We start from the raw sequence: 13,347 nt of genomic DNA, 5'->3' as shown, positions 1-13,347 counted from the left end.
GTGGCAGAGCTGAGTAGTTAAGTCAGGGACTGTGTGGTCCCCAAAGCCTAAAGTATTTCTTCTCCGGCCCTTTACAGAAAAAGTCTACCAGCCCCTAGGCTAGAGAAAGAAAGCAGTATAGGAAAACATGGGTAATAGACCCCAATCCAGGATCTCTGCCCCAAAAGTTGTGATCATGTGGCATTCTAGACCTAGAGCATTTGGTGGGGACAGCATGGTGCCCGGGTCAGCACAGTCTGCAAATATGCCAGGCCCCGAGGCACGGTGTCTTCATTTCTGCCCTCTCCCTTCGTGCTCAGCCACACATCCAGCGAAGGTGGGGGTAATTATCCTTGACCGTATCCAGACTTTCTTTCTCTGATGATGATGCCAGGTTCTGACTGTTTTACTTATCTGGTGGGGAGGTGGCTGCTAGGAGAGAAAAGGAGTTGTGTATGTGGAGCACAGCCGAGGGACAGAAAAAGTGGCTTGTTGGAACTCTGTCGGCTCACAAGGTTGGCCATTATGCAGGCACTGTCAGTAGACACTTCTTGTTCGAGTAAAGGGTAAATTAAAAGCACCCGGCTGGAGATGGAGGCAGAGGGTGATTGGCTGTCCGGTGATTCTTGTTGAAACTGGGTTTGGGGTACTTGGGATTATACTGTCTTGTCCATTTTTATGTGTTTGGTACTTAGTGTAGTTGTGAATTAAAAATGCTCCTACACTTGCTCAGGTATGACACTGGTTGAGACCAAGAGTTGATCTTCATGCCCAGTGCCACAGCCTCACTCCACCTTACCACAGCCCTGTGACCCCAGGCAAGTCACTGCTCTAAGCCCGAGTCCTTTTCTGGAAGTGGCAGTGACTAAACCCTTCCCCCCCAACTTTTTTTTTAACCTAATCGTCCCAATTTGAAGGTCAAGAAATAACCTTCAGATGGGAAGGATTAAGTGAAACAAAAAACGTGATGGACTTGACACAGTGACCAGCAGAGAATAAGTGTTCAGTGAATGTTGAGGTCCAGCAAGTCTCAGTCTGAAAAGCAAGATAATAGCATGGTGATAAAACTGGAATTTTCACAATACTTTTCCAGGCTCATGATGCATCAGGAAATAGGCAGGACAGTGATTACTCATGATTTGATATTCGAAGAAAGGAATTCAGAGTTAAAAACAACAGCTAGTCTGACAGATCTGGGCCTAGAGTCCAAGTGGCTTTATGTGCTAAGCAGGCTGTAATCCAGGACTCAGTAAGTTGGAAGGGGGACTTTGTCATAAACTCTGTGCTAAGGGCTGTCAACATAATGGGTTCGAAGTAATTGTATGTCTGTGTCTTTTCAAACTTGGAGTTTTTTCCCAGAGAGGCACTGTGTGCAGTTGAGGCGGTGATAGTGGAGTCAGACAGTCCTGGTACTCTGTGCTACTAGTTTAACTTCTGCATAGATGTGGTTTCTCCTGCTGCATGCTGAATACCAGATACCATGATGAGTCCAGATCACCGAAGTGACCCGCAGGATTTTACAACTCTGACACACGTGGCTTCCTCCTTCTATTATAGCTTCTTAAACTTAACGAATGCATTCCTCTGATCCTTGCTCTGTGACCTTTTCCATCTTTTCCAGCACTGAGGCAGTTGTAGCAAACATCCTTTTGGTCTTGATTAAAGCAGATTAGCGTTTTTTCCCCTCTGAACTCATGAGTGGCAAGTTAAAAATCATTTCTGTGTATTGAAAAACGTGGATTCTCACACTTCCCATGCTGAGCAAGCATGTTAGGCACTGTTAGAATCCACCTAATCCAGATGTGCCCTAGGTGGGGGCCCTTGCCTGCGTCCCTAGCACCTTTCCCAGCACACTGGTTTCTAAAGAACTCCCCAGGTTCATACTAGTTAAATTGGGGTGTCGTGGGCCAGCTGCCAGTGTTACAGGCGAGCCCAGCCCTGGACAAATGCAGTGCCAACTTGATGGCGGTCTGTCAGAGAATGGCCCAGAGACCTGGACCGGGGCCATCAGGACACAGCCACCCCTTGAGGTCCTTTGTTAGGTTAACGTAGGTAGGCCTAAATCCCTCGCTGCAAAAAAGAAAAGGCCTAGCTGAAAATATTATCTCCTAGTCTTTCTGTCTTGTCTTGAAGGTGCTTGACATCCTCCAGCACATCCAGACCCTAGACCCGGGGCAGCACGGGGCGGTGGGCTACCTGGTGCAGCACACTCTAGAGCACATTGAGCGCAAAAAGGAGGAGGTGGGCGTGGAGGTCAAGCTGCGCTCTGATGAGAAGCACAGGGATGTCTGCTACTCCATCGGGCTCATTATGAAGCATAAGAGGTGAGTGCCCGGGATCGTCCTGTCCTGCGGTGTCCATTCCAGAGGGCTTCGGAGACACACATACATCTGGTGAGCCCCAGGACACGGTGGAGGAGGAGCTGACTGGAAACAGCAACTGCGGACCTTTGAATCCCCTGAGTGCGCACTGAAGGGAAGACAGAAAGCTGAATGTTTTTTATTCTTTTTGAACTGTATCTTTGACCTTTGTGTTTATTAAGCAGCAACTCACTTTCCTGAGAGATCTTCTAGTGTTTTTAGCGGCCTTTAGATGTTTGACCCTTCTCAGTGTGAGAAGATGGAAGTAACTTTGTAAGCCACAGATTTTTTTCTCTCATTTCCTCACTGTTCTTATCTCTTGTTATTTAATCTCAAGTCTCATCAGATCTGATAGGCATTTGGTCTGTTTACCAGGCAAAATTAAACTGTATCCAAAGTGATTAGAGCAGTTTGCATCCCACCAGCAGGCTGGGAGCCGGGAGAGCCTGTTCTTCCCTAGTGCTATTGCCAGACCTTTCAAAGTGTACTTACGTGGAAATACCAAATAGTGTTTCACTGTGGTTTTAATTTCTGTTTCCTGGGTTACTACTGGCTGTCCAAGTTTTATTAAGAGCCTCCTCAAACATTTCTTTTGGCTTTTTTTTTTATTTTTTATTACTTTGGAGACAGAGTCTGGGCCTGCTGCCTAGGCTGGAGTATAGTGGTGCCAGCTCAGCTCACCTGCGACCTCTGTCTCCCAGTTCAAGGGATTCTCATGCCTCAGCCTCCCAAGTACCTGGGACTACAGGCACACACCACCATGCCTGGCTAATTTTTTGTATTTTTCGTAGAGACAGCGTTTCACCATGTTGGCCAGGCTGGTCATGAACTCCTGACCTAAAGTGATCTGCTGTCTCGGCCTCCCAAAATGCTGGGCTTACAGGCGAGAGCCACCACATTGGCCTGTTTCGTGTATTTTCTACTGAGTTGTTACTAGTCCTCCCTATTGATACATAGTTTGTTCTTCTGTATATTAATCTCTGTGTGAGGAAAAGTTGCAAATGTCTTTTCATAGTTTTTGGCTGGTGGTTTTCATTCTTCATTGCATTTTTTAAACTTTTAAATGGAAAATTGCAAATTTTTATATAAGAGAGAAAGGAGTATAAGGAGCTAGGTGGTGTTCCTGTCATCCAGCCTCAACAGCTGCCATGCAGGGTGGCTCTTACTCTCCTCTGCACCCCCTCCATACCTTCCTCCCTGGTTAATTGACGTGAGTGCCAGATGTCATTTCACCTGTAGCTACCTCAGTATGTGCCTTTAAAAGGCAGGGTCCCTGTCTCCCTCTCTCTCTGTCTTTTAATATTTAACATCTTGTTATCACATCTGAGAAAACCCCAGTTACTTAACTTCATCCAGTAATCTCAGGAGAGTTCCTATTTTCCCAATGTCGCAGATTTTTAAGTGTTTGGATCAGGATTCAAATATTTAAAAATATGGGACATTGGGAAAATAGGAACTTTACGAGATTACTGGATGAAGTAATGTTAGTCTCTTGGTTTTAATGATGTTAAATTGGTTAGTCTTTTCCATTATGGGTTGCATTTTTAGTGCCTTGTTTTAACAAACCTTCCCTATCTTGAGTCAAGAAGATATTTTATATTTTTAAAGTTGTACATTTAACAACTGAGTCTTGGTTGTACTAACACCTGAATTTGGTATGTTGTTGTCAGGCCAGGTCCCTGTTTCTTTTTCTTTTGGATAACCAGTTGTCATTCATCGCTCTTTGTTGGAAAGTGTATTCTTTTCCAGATAAGGTGCCATGTTGATAATGAGAGTTGTTTACGAAAAGGGTCAGGGCTGTCCTGAAAAATGATTCCCAGGGAGTAAAGCAGGTAGCTGAGGATGCAGCTGAGAGAAGCCCACCATCGTCTGTAGGCTGCTGGGTGGTCCACAGGGACTGACTGTGCCTCCTGTGTTAACTAGGTATGGCTATAACTGTGTGATCTACGGCTGGGACCCTACCTGCATGATGGGACACGAGTGGATCCGGAACATGAACGTCCACAGCCTGCCGCACGGCCACCACCAGCCTTTCTATAACGTGCTGGTGGAGGACGGCTCCTGTCGATATGCAGCCCAAGGTAAGTGGCGATTCTGCTTGTGCCAGCGGCCCTCTGGCGTGTGTTCAGTTCACATTTGAGCCCTCGGGTAGGTACTGTGGGCGTGGGCCGTGGGTGCCTTCAGAGGTGGCCACTGCCCCATAGCCAGCCTCCTTTGGGCCCACAGTGGCAAAACGTGGCTAAGTCTGCTCAAGTGCAGCCCTGTCGAGGGTCCAGTCACATCTGCCCTCCCCCAGAGCCTCCTGCCCCCAGCCGGACCCTATTCCAACACTGTTGCCAACCCTCATGTGATTGGCTACTGCCTATGCCAGTAAATTCCTGTAAGTCCGGCCTTCCGGACCCAGCCCTCCACTTCTCCCAGACAAGGAAGGCACCGGGTGAACACTTGGGGCCCCCCAGTGCCCCCTGCCCTTCCAAGGCTGTGGCTGCCGGTTACGTGTCCCCAGAGACGCCCTCGTGTGGCCACCTGTGGGGGCTGCAGTCCACAGTGCCGGCCCTGGGAGAACCTGAGAGCCCACAGGTGTGCAGTAAGGTTGGGTAGGCAAGCAGACCACTGCCGCCCCGGCCAGTGCCAGCCCAGAGCAAGGCTGAGACAGAGACTGACGGAGCCTGTGGAATCAGGTAAGAGACAAGAATGCCTTGAGTGTAAGTCTCCCTTTTCTTTGTTCCTGTGTAATTTCACCTCCACTTAATAGGACGAATTCATTGTTGTAATGTATATTAACTCCATTTGAGAAACATCATCATCATCTTTTTCTAAATGAGAAAACTGAGGCACAGGGAAGCCATTTAATTTTTAATTTACAGAACTTGATTTGAAGCCAGGCAGCTTGACAAAGAGTCTCCTCCTTATCTATCATGCTGTGCCTGTTCATGTCTGGCTCAAAACTGAGGTTTGACCTAGCTCAGTAAATCCAATAATCAAAATACGGGATGTATAAAAATCTCAGAAGTTTCTAAAAGGCTGGAAATTGCCTGGTGAGTTGGTTCACACCTGTAATGCCAGCACTTTGGGAGGGTGAGGCAGGAGATTGCTTGAGCTCAAGAGTTTGAGACCAGCCTGGGCAACACAGCAAGACCCCATCTCTACAAAAAAATTAAAAGTTAGCCAAGCAGAGTAGTGTGCACATGTGGTCACAGCTATTCAGGAGGCTGGGTTGGGAGGATCACTTGAGCCTGGGAAGTGAAGACTGCAGCGAGCTATGATTGTGTTGCTGCACTCTAGTCTGGGTGACAGAGTGAGACCTCGTTTCCAAGTAAAAGGCTGGAAAATAATTATTATTGTCAATTCCTCAGAAACTGAAAGGGTCCCCTGGAACAGCAGCATCAAGAGAAATCTGTTTCTTTGAGACTATAGGCCGCTCGCCTTCGCTTAAGAGTGATGGGGATGGTGTAAGGGGTTTATGTACTCCCTGTGCCAGATGGAGGCACCGGCAGTGATATTATTTAACTTCTGAAGCTGTGTCACATATAAAAATCATACTACAATAACAATCTCTAAAACTCAACACATGATTTGGAAATTATTGACTGATTCACTGTGCCACTGGTACCAGCATGAGTCACCTGGTACGCGATTAATACCCTACAGCCTATGGTATTCACAAGGATAAAGGAGCATTTTCTTCTCATCAGCACTCTGGGCCAGTGTCTCTGGCGTTACCACATAGCATCATTATCCACTGGTTAGGGTAGGCTCTAAGTGTTTTGGTTTTAGAGGTTGTGAATTTGTTCACTGTTCAGTTTGAAGACTCAGAAGTTGATCTCTAATTATACCTGGGTAAACATGCAAGGTAAGGTTTAGTCATAAAATTGTCATTACTGAAAAAATCAATATCTGGTTGTCAGTTTTACCATCTCTTAAATTGAGACAGAACTAAATGATTATGGGTAATGTTGGCAAATTGCCTTCTTGAGTTTAAAATTTTGAGACTTAGAAAATTCTTAGAACTTCAAAGCTGTTCCTATACTATGATAGTTCCCGTCCTCTGCCAGTGGTTCCATCAGCAAGTGTTTCTCTGCGTCCTAGGCTGAGGAGTAGGTCCCCCTTGACGTGCCTGATCTGTGGCTGTCTTCAGGGTCCTCCCTATCCAGGAGACTCTTCTCTGGGCCCTCATCTCCTTCCCCTTTGGGGCATCTGTGGGTGTGGTGGTTGCTCCCAAAGCCACATTTCCATTCCAAGCTATTCCCTGGGCTCTGCACTCACCTCTGTCCCAGCCCCTGGGCATCTTCACTTGGAGGGCTCTCTGGGGTCTCTCCAATGTGCTCAGCCCTGACTCACTGAACCCATTGTTTTAGCTTGATCATTTCTGTAAAGACAGAAAAAGCATGAATTCATTGTGCTGCCCCATCACCCCTTTCGCCTGCCTGCCCCATCTTACTGAGTGACACCACGTGGGGGCTGTTTTTCTTCTCTCTCCTTGCCCTTGCCATACATCCGTCCAGCCAGAAACCCCACTGCTGTCTCCTCGTGTGTCTCATGTTTCCATTCCAGCGGTCTCTGATGGCCCACTTCCTCACTGGCCCCTGCCTCCTGGCCTGCCCCCAAGCGGGCATTTCCCTTAGCAACAGCAAGAAGATCTTCCCAGCATGTCCCTGGACCTGGCCACTCGCTGCTTGAACTGACTGACCATCAGGAATTTCTTATCGGCGTCCAGAATGCTTTACCAGCCCCTAGGGATCTGGCCCTCCCCTTATAGCCCCAAGGCTGTTCCCACCGCCAGCATGCTCCAGCCCACTTCAGGTTGTCTTCCTTCAAGTCATCATTCTTGCTCACCTTCAGGTCTTCACACGGTTGGCTGCCCCTGACTGATAGTCCTCCCTGCCTTACCTGCTGGTTTCCCATCACTTCCTTCTAGAAGCTCTTCTCCCTCCTGCCCCTTCCCAACCTCTCAAGGTCAGGTCATTTGTCCCACTCAGTACTTCATGATACCGTGTCCTTCCCTGTCTTTCACATCCACTGTTTCCTCTTGAATGCTCTGTCCCTTGCCCAATGAGAGCTTGGGAAGTTCCGTGACTGCCAAGCTCCTGCTCACCCGGGGTGTGTCCCAGCTCTCAGGGCCATGCTACTCCCCTGGGAGATGCTCGTGTTCAGCTGGGGGAGGGAATCTGTCCTGGAGAGACACCAGTACACAGACACACAGCAGTGAGATGAGGGGGAAGTGTTGTGAATGAGAGCCCCCTTTTTTTCCCCCCGCTGAGACAGAGGTTCACTCTTGTTGCCCAGGCTGGAGTACAATCAGCGCAGTCTCAGCTCACTGCATACCTCTGCCTCCCAGGTTCGAGAATTCTGTCTCAGCCTCCTGAGTAGCTAGGATTAAAAGCACATGCCACCACACCCAGCTAATTTTTGTATTTTTAGTAGAGATGGGGTTTCATCATGTTGGTCAGGTTGGTCTCAAACTTCTGAGCTCAGGTGATCCGCCCAACTTGGTCTCCCAAAGTGCTGGGATGACAGTCCACCATGCCCAGACTTTTTTTTTTTTTTAACAAGTTTGGAATGAAGAACATTTTCAAACACATGGAACAGTTAAAAGAATACATCAAATACCCCCAGTTACCCTCCAGTCGATTGATTCCTTGTCCTTTTTTCCCCTTTTTCATATTTGAAGAATCCAGACTGGTTGTCTTGTAAATGTTTTTTGTTTGTTTGTTTTTTGAGACAGGGTCTTGCTCTGTTGCCCAGGCTGGAGCATAGTGGTGCGAACATGAGTCACTACAGCCTTGACTTCCTGGGCTCAAGCGATCCTTCCAGCTCAGCCTTCCAGGTAGCTGGGAGTACAGGAATGTACTATCACATCTGGCTATTTTTTGTGTCTTTTGTAGAGACAGGATTTCACCATGTGGCCCAGGCTGGTCTCAAACTCCTGGACTGGAGCATTCTGCCCACCTTGGTATCTCAAAGTGTTGAGATTACAGGCGTGAGCCACCAGTCCTGGCCATTGTCTTGTAAATTGTATAATGTTTTGTATTTGCCTCAATGGTTCCTTAACTGTATGCTGTCTGTAATCTGGGAGTAAAGTCTGAGGCCTGATTAGATTGGGATAAGAATCTTGGGGAGGATATTTTTTCACATGCTTCCCGTTGGGTCTCATCAGGGCCCCCTGTGAGTGATGCTGAGTTTGGTCACTTGGCTAAGATAATGACTCACTATTTGAATTAATGAGAAATCGTGTGGTCATTCTGTGGCAGCCTGTGAAGATCCTGTTCCCTAGTGACCTTCAGCATCACGGTTAGTTCCAGCACTTTTTGAATATCCTTGCCTAGGTCATTATATGAGAACTGCCAAGTGGTGGTTTTTCCACCACTGTTACTCTCTCTACTTCAGTGAACAAGAGCTTTCACCTTCCTCTCTGCCTCTCCCTTCCCCCTCCCTATCTCTCCTCCCCTGCCCCTGTCCCTGCCATAGACTCCTGAATTTTTATTTACTCAGTGTGTTATAATCACATGGGACAATTTTATGCTCATTAGCCTGTTTTTAGCCAGTGAGAGGCTAAATTTCAAAAACACATATTAAATATGTTTTCAAACATTTCTGGGTTAATGTGTTTTTATGAAGTTGTTTTTTTTTTTTTTTTTTTGAGATGGAGTTTCACTCTTGTTGCCCAGGCTGGAGTGCAATGGCACGATCTCGGCTGACTGCAACCTCCGCCTCCCGGGTTCAGGCAATTCTCCTGCCTCAGCCTCCTGAGTAGCTGGGATTACAAGCATGCACCACCATGCCCAGCTAATTTTTTGTATTTTTAGTAGAGACGGGGTTTCACCATGTTGACCAGGATGGTCTCGATCTCTTGACCTCGTGATCCACCCGCCTTGGCCTCCCAAAGTGCTGGGATTACAGGCTTGAGCCACCGCGCCCGGCCGGCCCTTGCTTTCAAATTGCAAACATCTCCAGCATGCATTGTCTTCCTTGCAAACATCTCCAGCACACATTCTCTTCCAGCCTAGCAGTTCCACTTCCATCCCTCCACACATGTGCAAGGAGGCCTGTGGCCCCCTTGTTAAAATAGCAAGACAGTTGTCATTCATAAGGACTCATCTAGTAGCCTGGGGTCTATGCAGACTGAAATGATTACTAACCTGCAATTGAGTGAGCCAGTTGTAGGCGAGTGCTTAGAATAGGTTCTGTATAAGTAAACACACATAAAGCAATACCAAATTTTAAGTATATCTAGGGCATATGTGTGTGCTCGTAGGAGAAGGACTGGAAAGACACTCATACTGATGGTGCTTTTCTCTTGGAGAGGAGGACGGGATCAGGACAGGACAGGTGCCCACAGAGGACTCATGGGTAGTGTTTCCATAGCATCTATTCATATATTTTGGGGTAGCTGAAGATTTAAGATAAGCAGACAGATTTCTCTGAAAACTTCAAGGGAATCCTGGAAGATTTCTCAGGATTTTTCAGTGCTTTTAAGTAGTACCTGGTTCCTGTTTTAATTAAGTTTTGTGTTACTTAGATTTATCATTTTTTAAAAAAGTAAATTTGGTGAAACCTGTGGATTGGCATTCATTTTTCTTTCATAATGCATAGTCGCCAACTTCATTCTATTGTTAATTATTTCCTGTTCCGCTTCTAAGCAAGCTAGGAGCCCAGGCCCGTAAATGCACCGAATCCAGTCCTTGTTCCTCTCGAACAGCCAGGAGTGGGGCTGGGAGGACCCTCGTGGTCTGTCGTTTACCTCTTACCTGGTTTCCCTGCGTTCCTGCCTGGACTTTGTTTGTGCCTTGTTCTGGGCCCATGTTCAGAATTCTGTGCAGTAGCTGTTGGGTCAGGTTGCGCTGGCAGATCTGTGGATGATAACCTGAGTTGCCCCTTCTTTCCTCCTCCCAACAGAAGCTGAATGTTACCAACAGCAGGCTGTGCCTTGATAATACATAGAAAGGAAAATGTGGAGAAGGAGCAGTGCTGAAGCACAGGGCTGGGCTCTGGAGCAGGGCTTCTCAGCCCAGCACTAGGCACATTTCGGTCAAGATAACCATTTGTGGGGGGCCGTCCTATGCATTGTAGGGTACTTAGCAGCATCCCTGGCCTCCACCCACTATGAGCTGGTAGCAGCTCTCATTAGGACAACCAAAATTGTCTTCAGACCTCACAGATGTCCCTTTGGTAGTGAAAGAGCCTCCAGATGAGAACTACTGCTCCAGATGAACTGGCAACAAAGCAGTTATTCTAAATGACCTGCTTGAATTCTCTGCACTTCACAATCTATGTCCTGCCTACCAATGACAGGTAACGCTGGTTCCCTTAGAGCAAAGGGGATTTTTGTCTCGATGGTATCCCAGATTCTGTACCCTCCCTCTATTATTTCTGTGCAGCTCTGCAAGAACATCCAAACATGGCTGGGTGTGGTGTTCACACCTATAATCCCAGCACTTTGGGAGACACAGAAGGATCATTTGAGCCCAGGAGTTTGGAACCAGCTTGGGCAATGTAGCTAAATCCTGCCTCTACAAAATAAGAAAAAAGAAAATTCAAACGCAAGTGCCCTGGCAGCTGGCCTGGTTAAAGTACCAGGTCGTGGTCATGTCACCATAAGCCTCCTCAAGGAAAAGATGCCTTGCTAATTGGTTTCTCCTGTTACTGGATGTGCAGAGGGAGGTGGCAGCCGTGGGTGGACAGAAAAGGGCATCTTAGCCAGTGTCATTTTGAAACATTTGCAGAAGTTTTTGTTTGTTGGTTTTTAACATTTATTGATTTTTCCCAAGTCTAACATTTGAAAAATACAGAGAAAATTAACTCTAGAGACCTACTGGTGACAGTAGAGAGATTAGAGTTGGCGGATAAGTCAGTTTCCTTCTGGAAAAAGTGGGAGGTCCTGGACCCACGGGCTCCTGTGTGTAATGTGGACTGGAGCGTCTCTTTCAGGGCAGCGGTGTGCTCTGAGTCTACCCATCCCCTCCCCTCCCTGCTGTCTCCTGACTGTTGGGTTTTTCTTACATCTGGTTCCCTACAGCTCTGGAATGGGACTGTAGTTAAATCCTTGGGCAGCCCACTCAAAAGCAAAAGGGGACTCTTTCCAGGGTTACGTGGGAGGGTGCCTGTGACTCCACTGTGGGGTCTGGCACATTGTAAGTGCCCAGTTTAAAAACTCTGTCACTGTGCCACATCACGGAGCAACCCCTGATCCGTGGCCTTCCAGGCCCTTTCCCAGTGGTACAGGCTTTTTACCCCACCTTTCTTGGAGGCTCTTGCAAACCTGTTACTCATTTTCATGGCCGCCTCCGGCTTTGCTGAATTAATGTGCCATTATTTATTCACACAGTGACCTATGCCTGGACGTTTACCCTGCTCTTATGTTTCTTCCAACATAAGTACTGTTAGGATAGACAACTTCCATACATTCATCTTTGCACATGATGTGCCTGTGACTTCTTCAGCGGTACTGATTTAACAGTTCTGTCGCTGGTCACAGTCGGCAGAAACAGCCTAAAACAACATATTAGCGCATTCTTCAGCTCCTCCTGTTTTGTGGTTAAAAAAAAAAAAAATTGCATATTGGCCGGGCACGGTGGCTCAAGCCTGTAATACCAGCACTTTGGGAGGCCGAGGCGGGTGGATCACGAGGTCAAGAGATCGAGACCATCCTGGTCAACATGGTGAAACCCCGTCTCTACTAAAGATAAAAAAATTAGCTGGGCATGGTGGTGCGTGCCTGTAATCCCAGCTACTCAGGAGGCTGAGGCAGGAGAATTGCCTGAACCCAGGAGGCGGAGGTTGCGGTGAGCCGAGTTCGCGCCATTGCACTCCAGCCTGGATAACAAGAGCGAAACTCCATCTCAAAAAAAAAAAAAAAAAAATTGCAGACTGAGTCAGACAACTCTTTCTCCCTCTCCCCAAAGACAAATATCAGTTAAAGTCAGTGCTTCAGAAAGATGCCTGAGTTCATCCTGTGTATGAATTTAGGCATCCCTGCAACCTTCGAGGATGCACGGCCTCGGGTTCCCTGACTTTTTATTTCAGGATGTTTAACTAAGCTGTTTAAGAAATAATATGCCACACTGTGTCGATGAGCCCATGGGTTGGCCTTACTTGGATTAATTTTAGACCCACTTGCGTTCTTTTGAGTGATGGGCAGTGCAAAGGATGGCTTCGGAGTGATCGGAACTGGGATGCCCTGGAGACACAGTTGCAATGGGAGGAACGCCCAGCCCAGCCGCCTCCCGGTGCCAGGTCATGGAGGGCATGGCTGGGCTTCTCCTGGATCAGGGGCCATACCCACTCTTGGGCCAGGCCTCCATGGCCAGCAAAGAAGGGCTCACAAAGCACCATCCTTTAGCTGTCAGGATCTCAATTATTCTGGGGAGGTCGGGAAGCATGTGAAAGGATTTCAGCTTTTTAAATACCTTTTTTATTCTTTTGAGACGGAGTCTGGCTCTGTCGCTCAGGCTGGAGTGCTGTGGCACAATCTTGGCATACTACTGCCTCCCAGGTTCAAGCAGTTCTCTGCCTCAGCCTCCCAAGTAGCTGGGATTACAGGCACCCGCCACCACATGAGACTAATTTTTGTATTTTTAGTAGATGGTGTTTCACCATGTTGGCCAGCCTGGTCTTGAACTCCTGACCTCATGATCCACCCACCTCAGCCTCCCAGAGTGCTGGGATTATAGGCATGTGCCATTGCACCCGGCCTTTTTATTTTTTTTATTTCATTTTTACAGTCTTTTTTTTTTTTTTTGAGAGGGAGTTTCGTCCTTATTGTCCAGGCCAGCGTGCAGTGACACGATCTCAGCTCACTGCAACCCCCGTCTCCCAGGTTCAAGCAATTCTCCTGCCTCAGCCTCCTGTATAGCTAGGACTACAGGCATGCATCACCATGTCTGGCTAGTTTTTTGTATTTTTAGTAGAGATGGGGTTTCACCATGTTAGTTAGGCTGGTCTCAGACTCCTGACCTCAGGTGATACACCCACCTTGGCCTTCCAGAGTGCTGGGATTACAGGCATGAGC

The 13,347-nt window shown here is 47.5% G+C and overlaps 1 protein-coding gene across 4 annotated transcripts in view; it reads left to right on the top strand.

The window, feature by feature from the left end:
* FBXO21 (F-box protein 21) overlaps positions 1-13,347 on the top strand; it is a 45,062-nt gene that overhangs the window by 28,548 nt on the left and 3,167 nt on the right. For 2 of the 4 annotated variants that reach the window (XM_035257761.3, XM_035257759.3), the window contains 2 exons: positions 2,113-2,303; positions 4,263-4,420. In XM_035257761.3, the coding sequence (XP_035113652.1) occupies positions 2,113-2,303; positions 4,263-4,420 (349 nt within the window). Of the gene's footprint in view, positions 1-2,091; positions 2,304-4,262; positions 4,421-13,347 lie in introns of all 4 variants that reach the window. The other 2 variants (XM_035257760.3, XM_035257758.3) reach the window with 1 other exon arrangement.

This window comes from Callithrix jacchus, chromosome 9, assembly GCF_049354715.1.
Source record: "Callithrix jacchus isolate 240 chromosome 9, calJac240_pri, whole genome shotgun sequence".
Lineage (NCBI taxonomy): Eukaryota > Metazoa > Chordata > Mammalia > Primates > Cebidae > Callithrix > Callithrix jacchus.
This window is presented reverse-complemented; position numbering and strand designations above follow the sequence as displayed.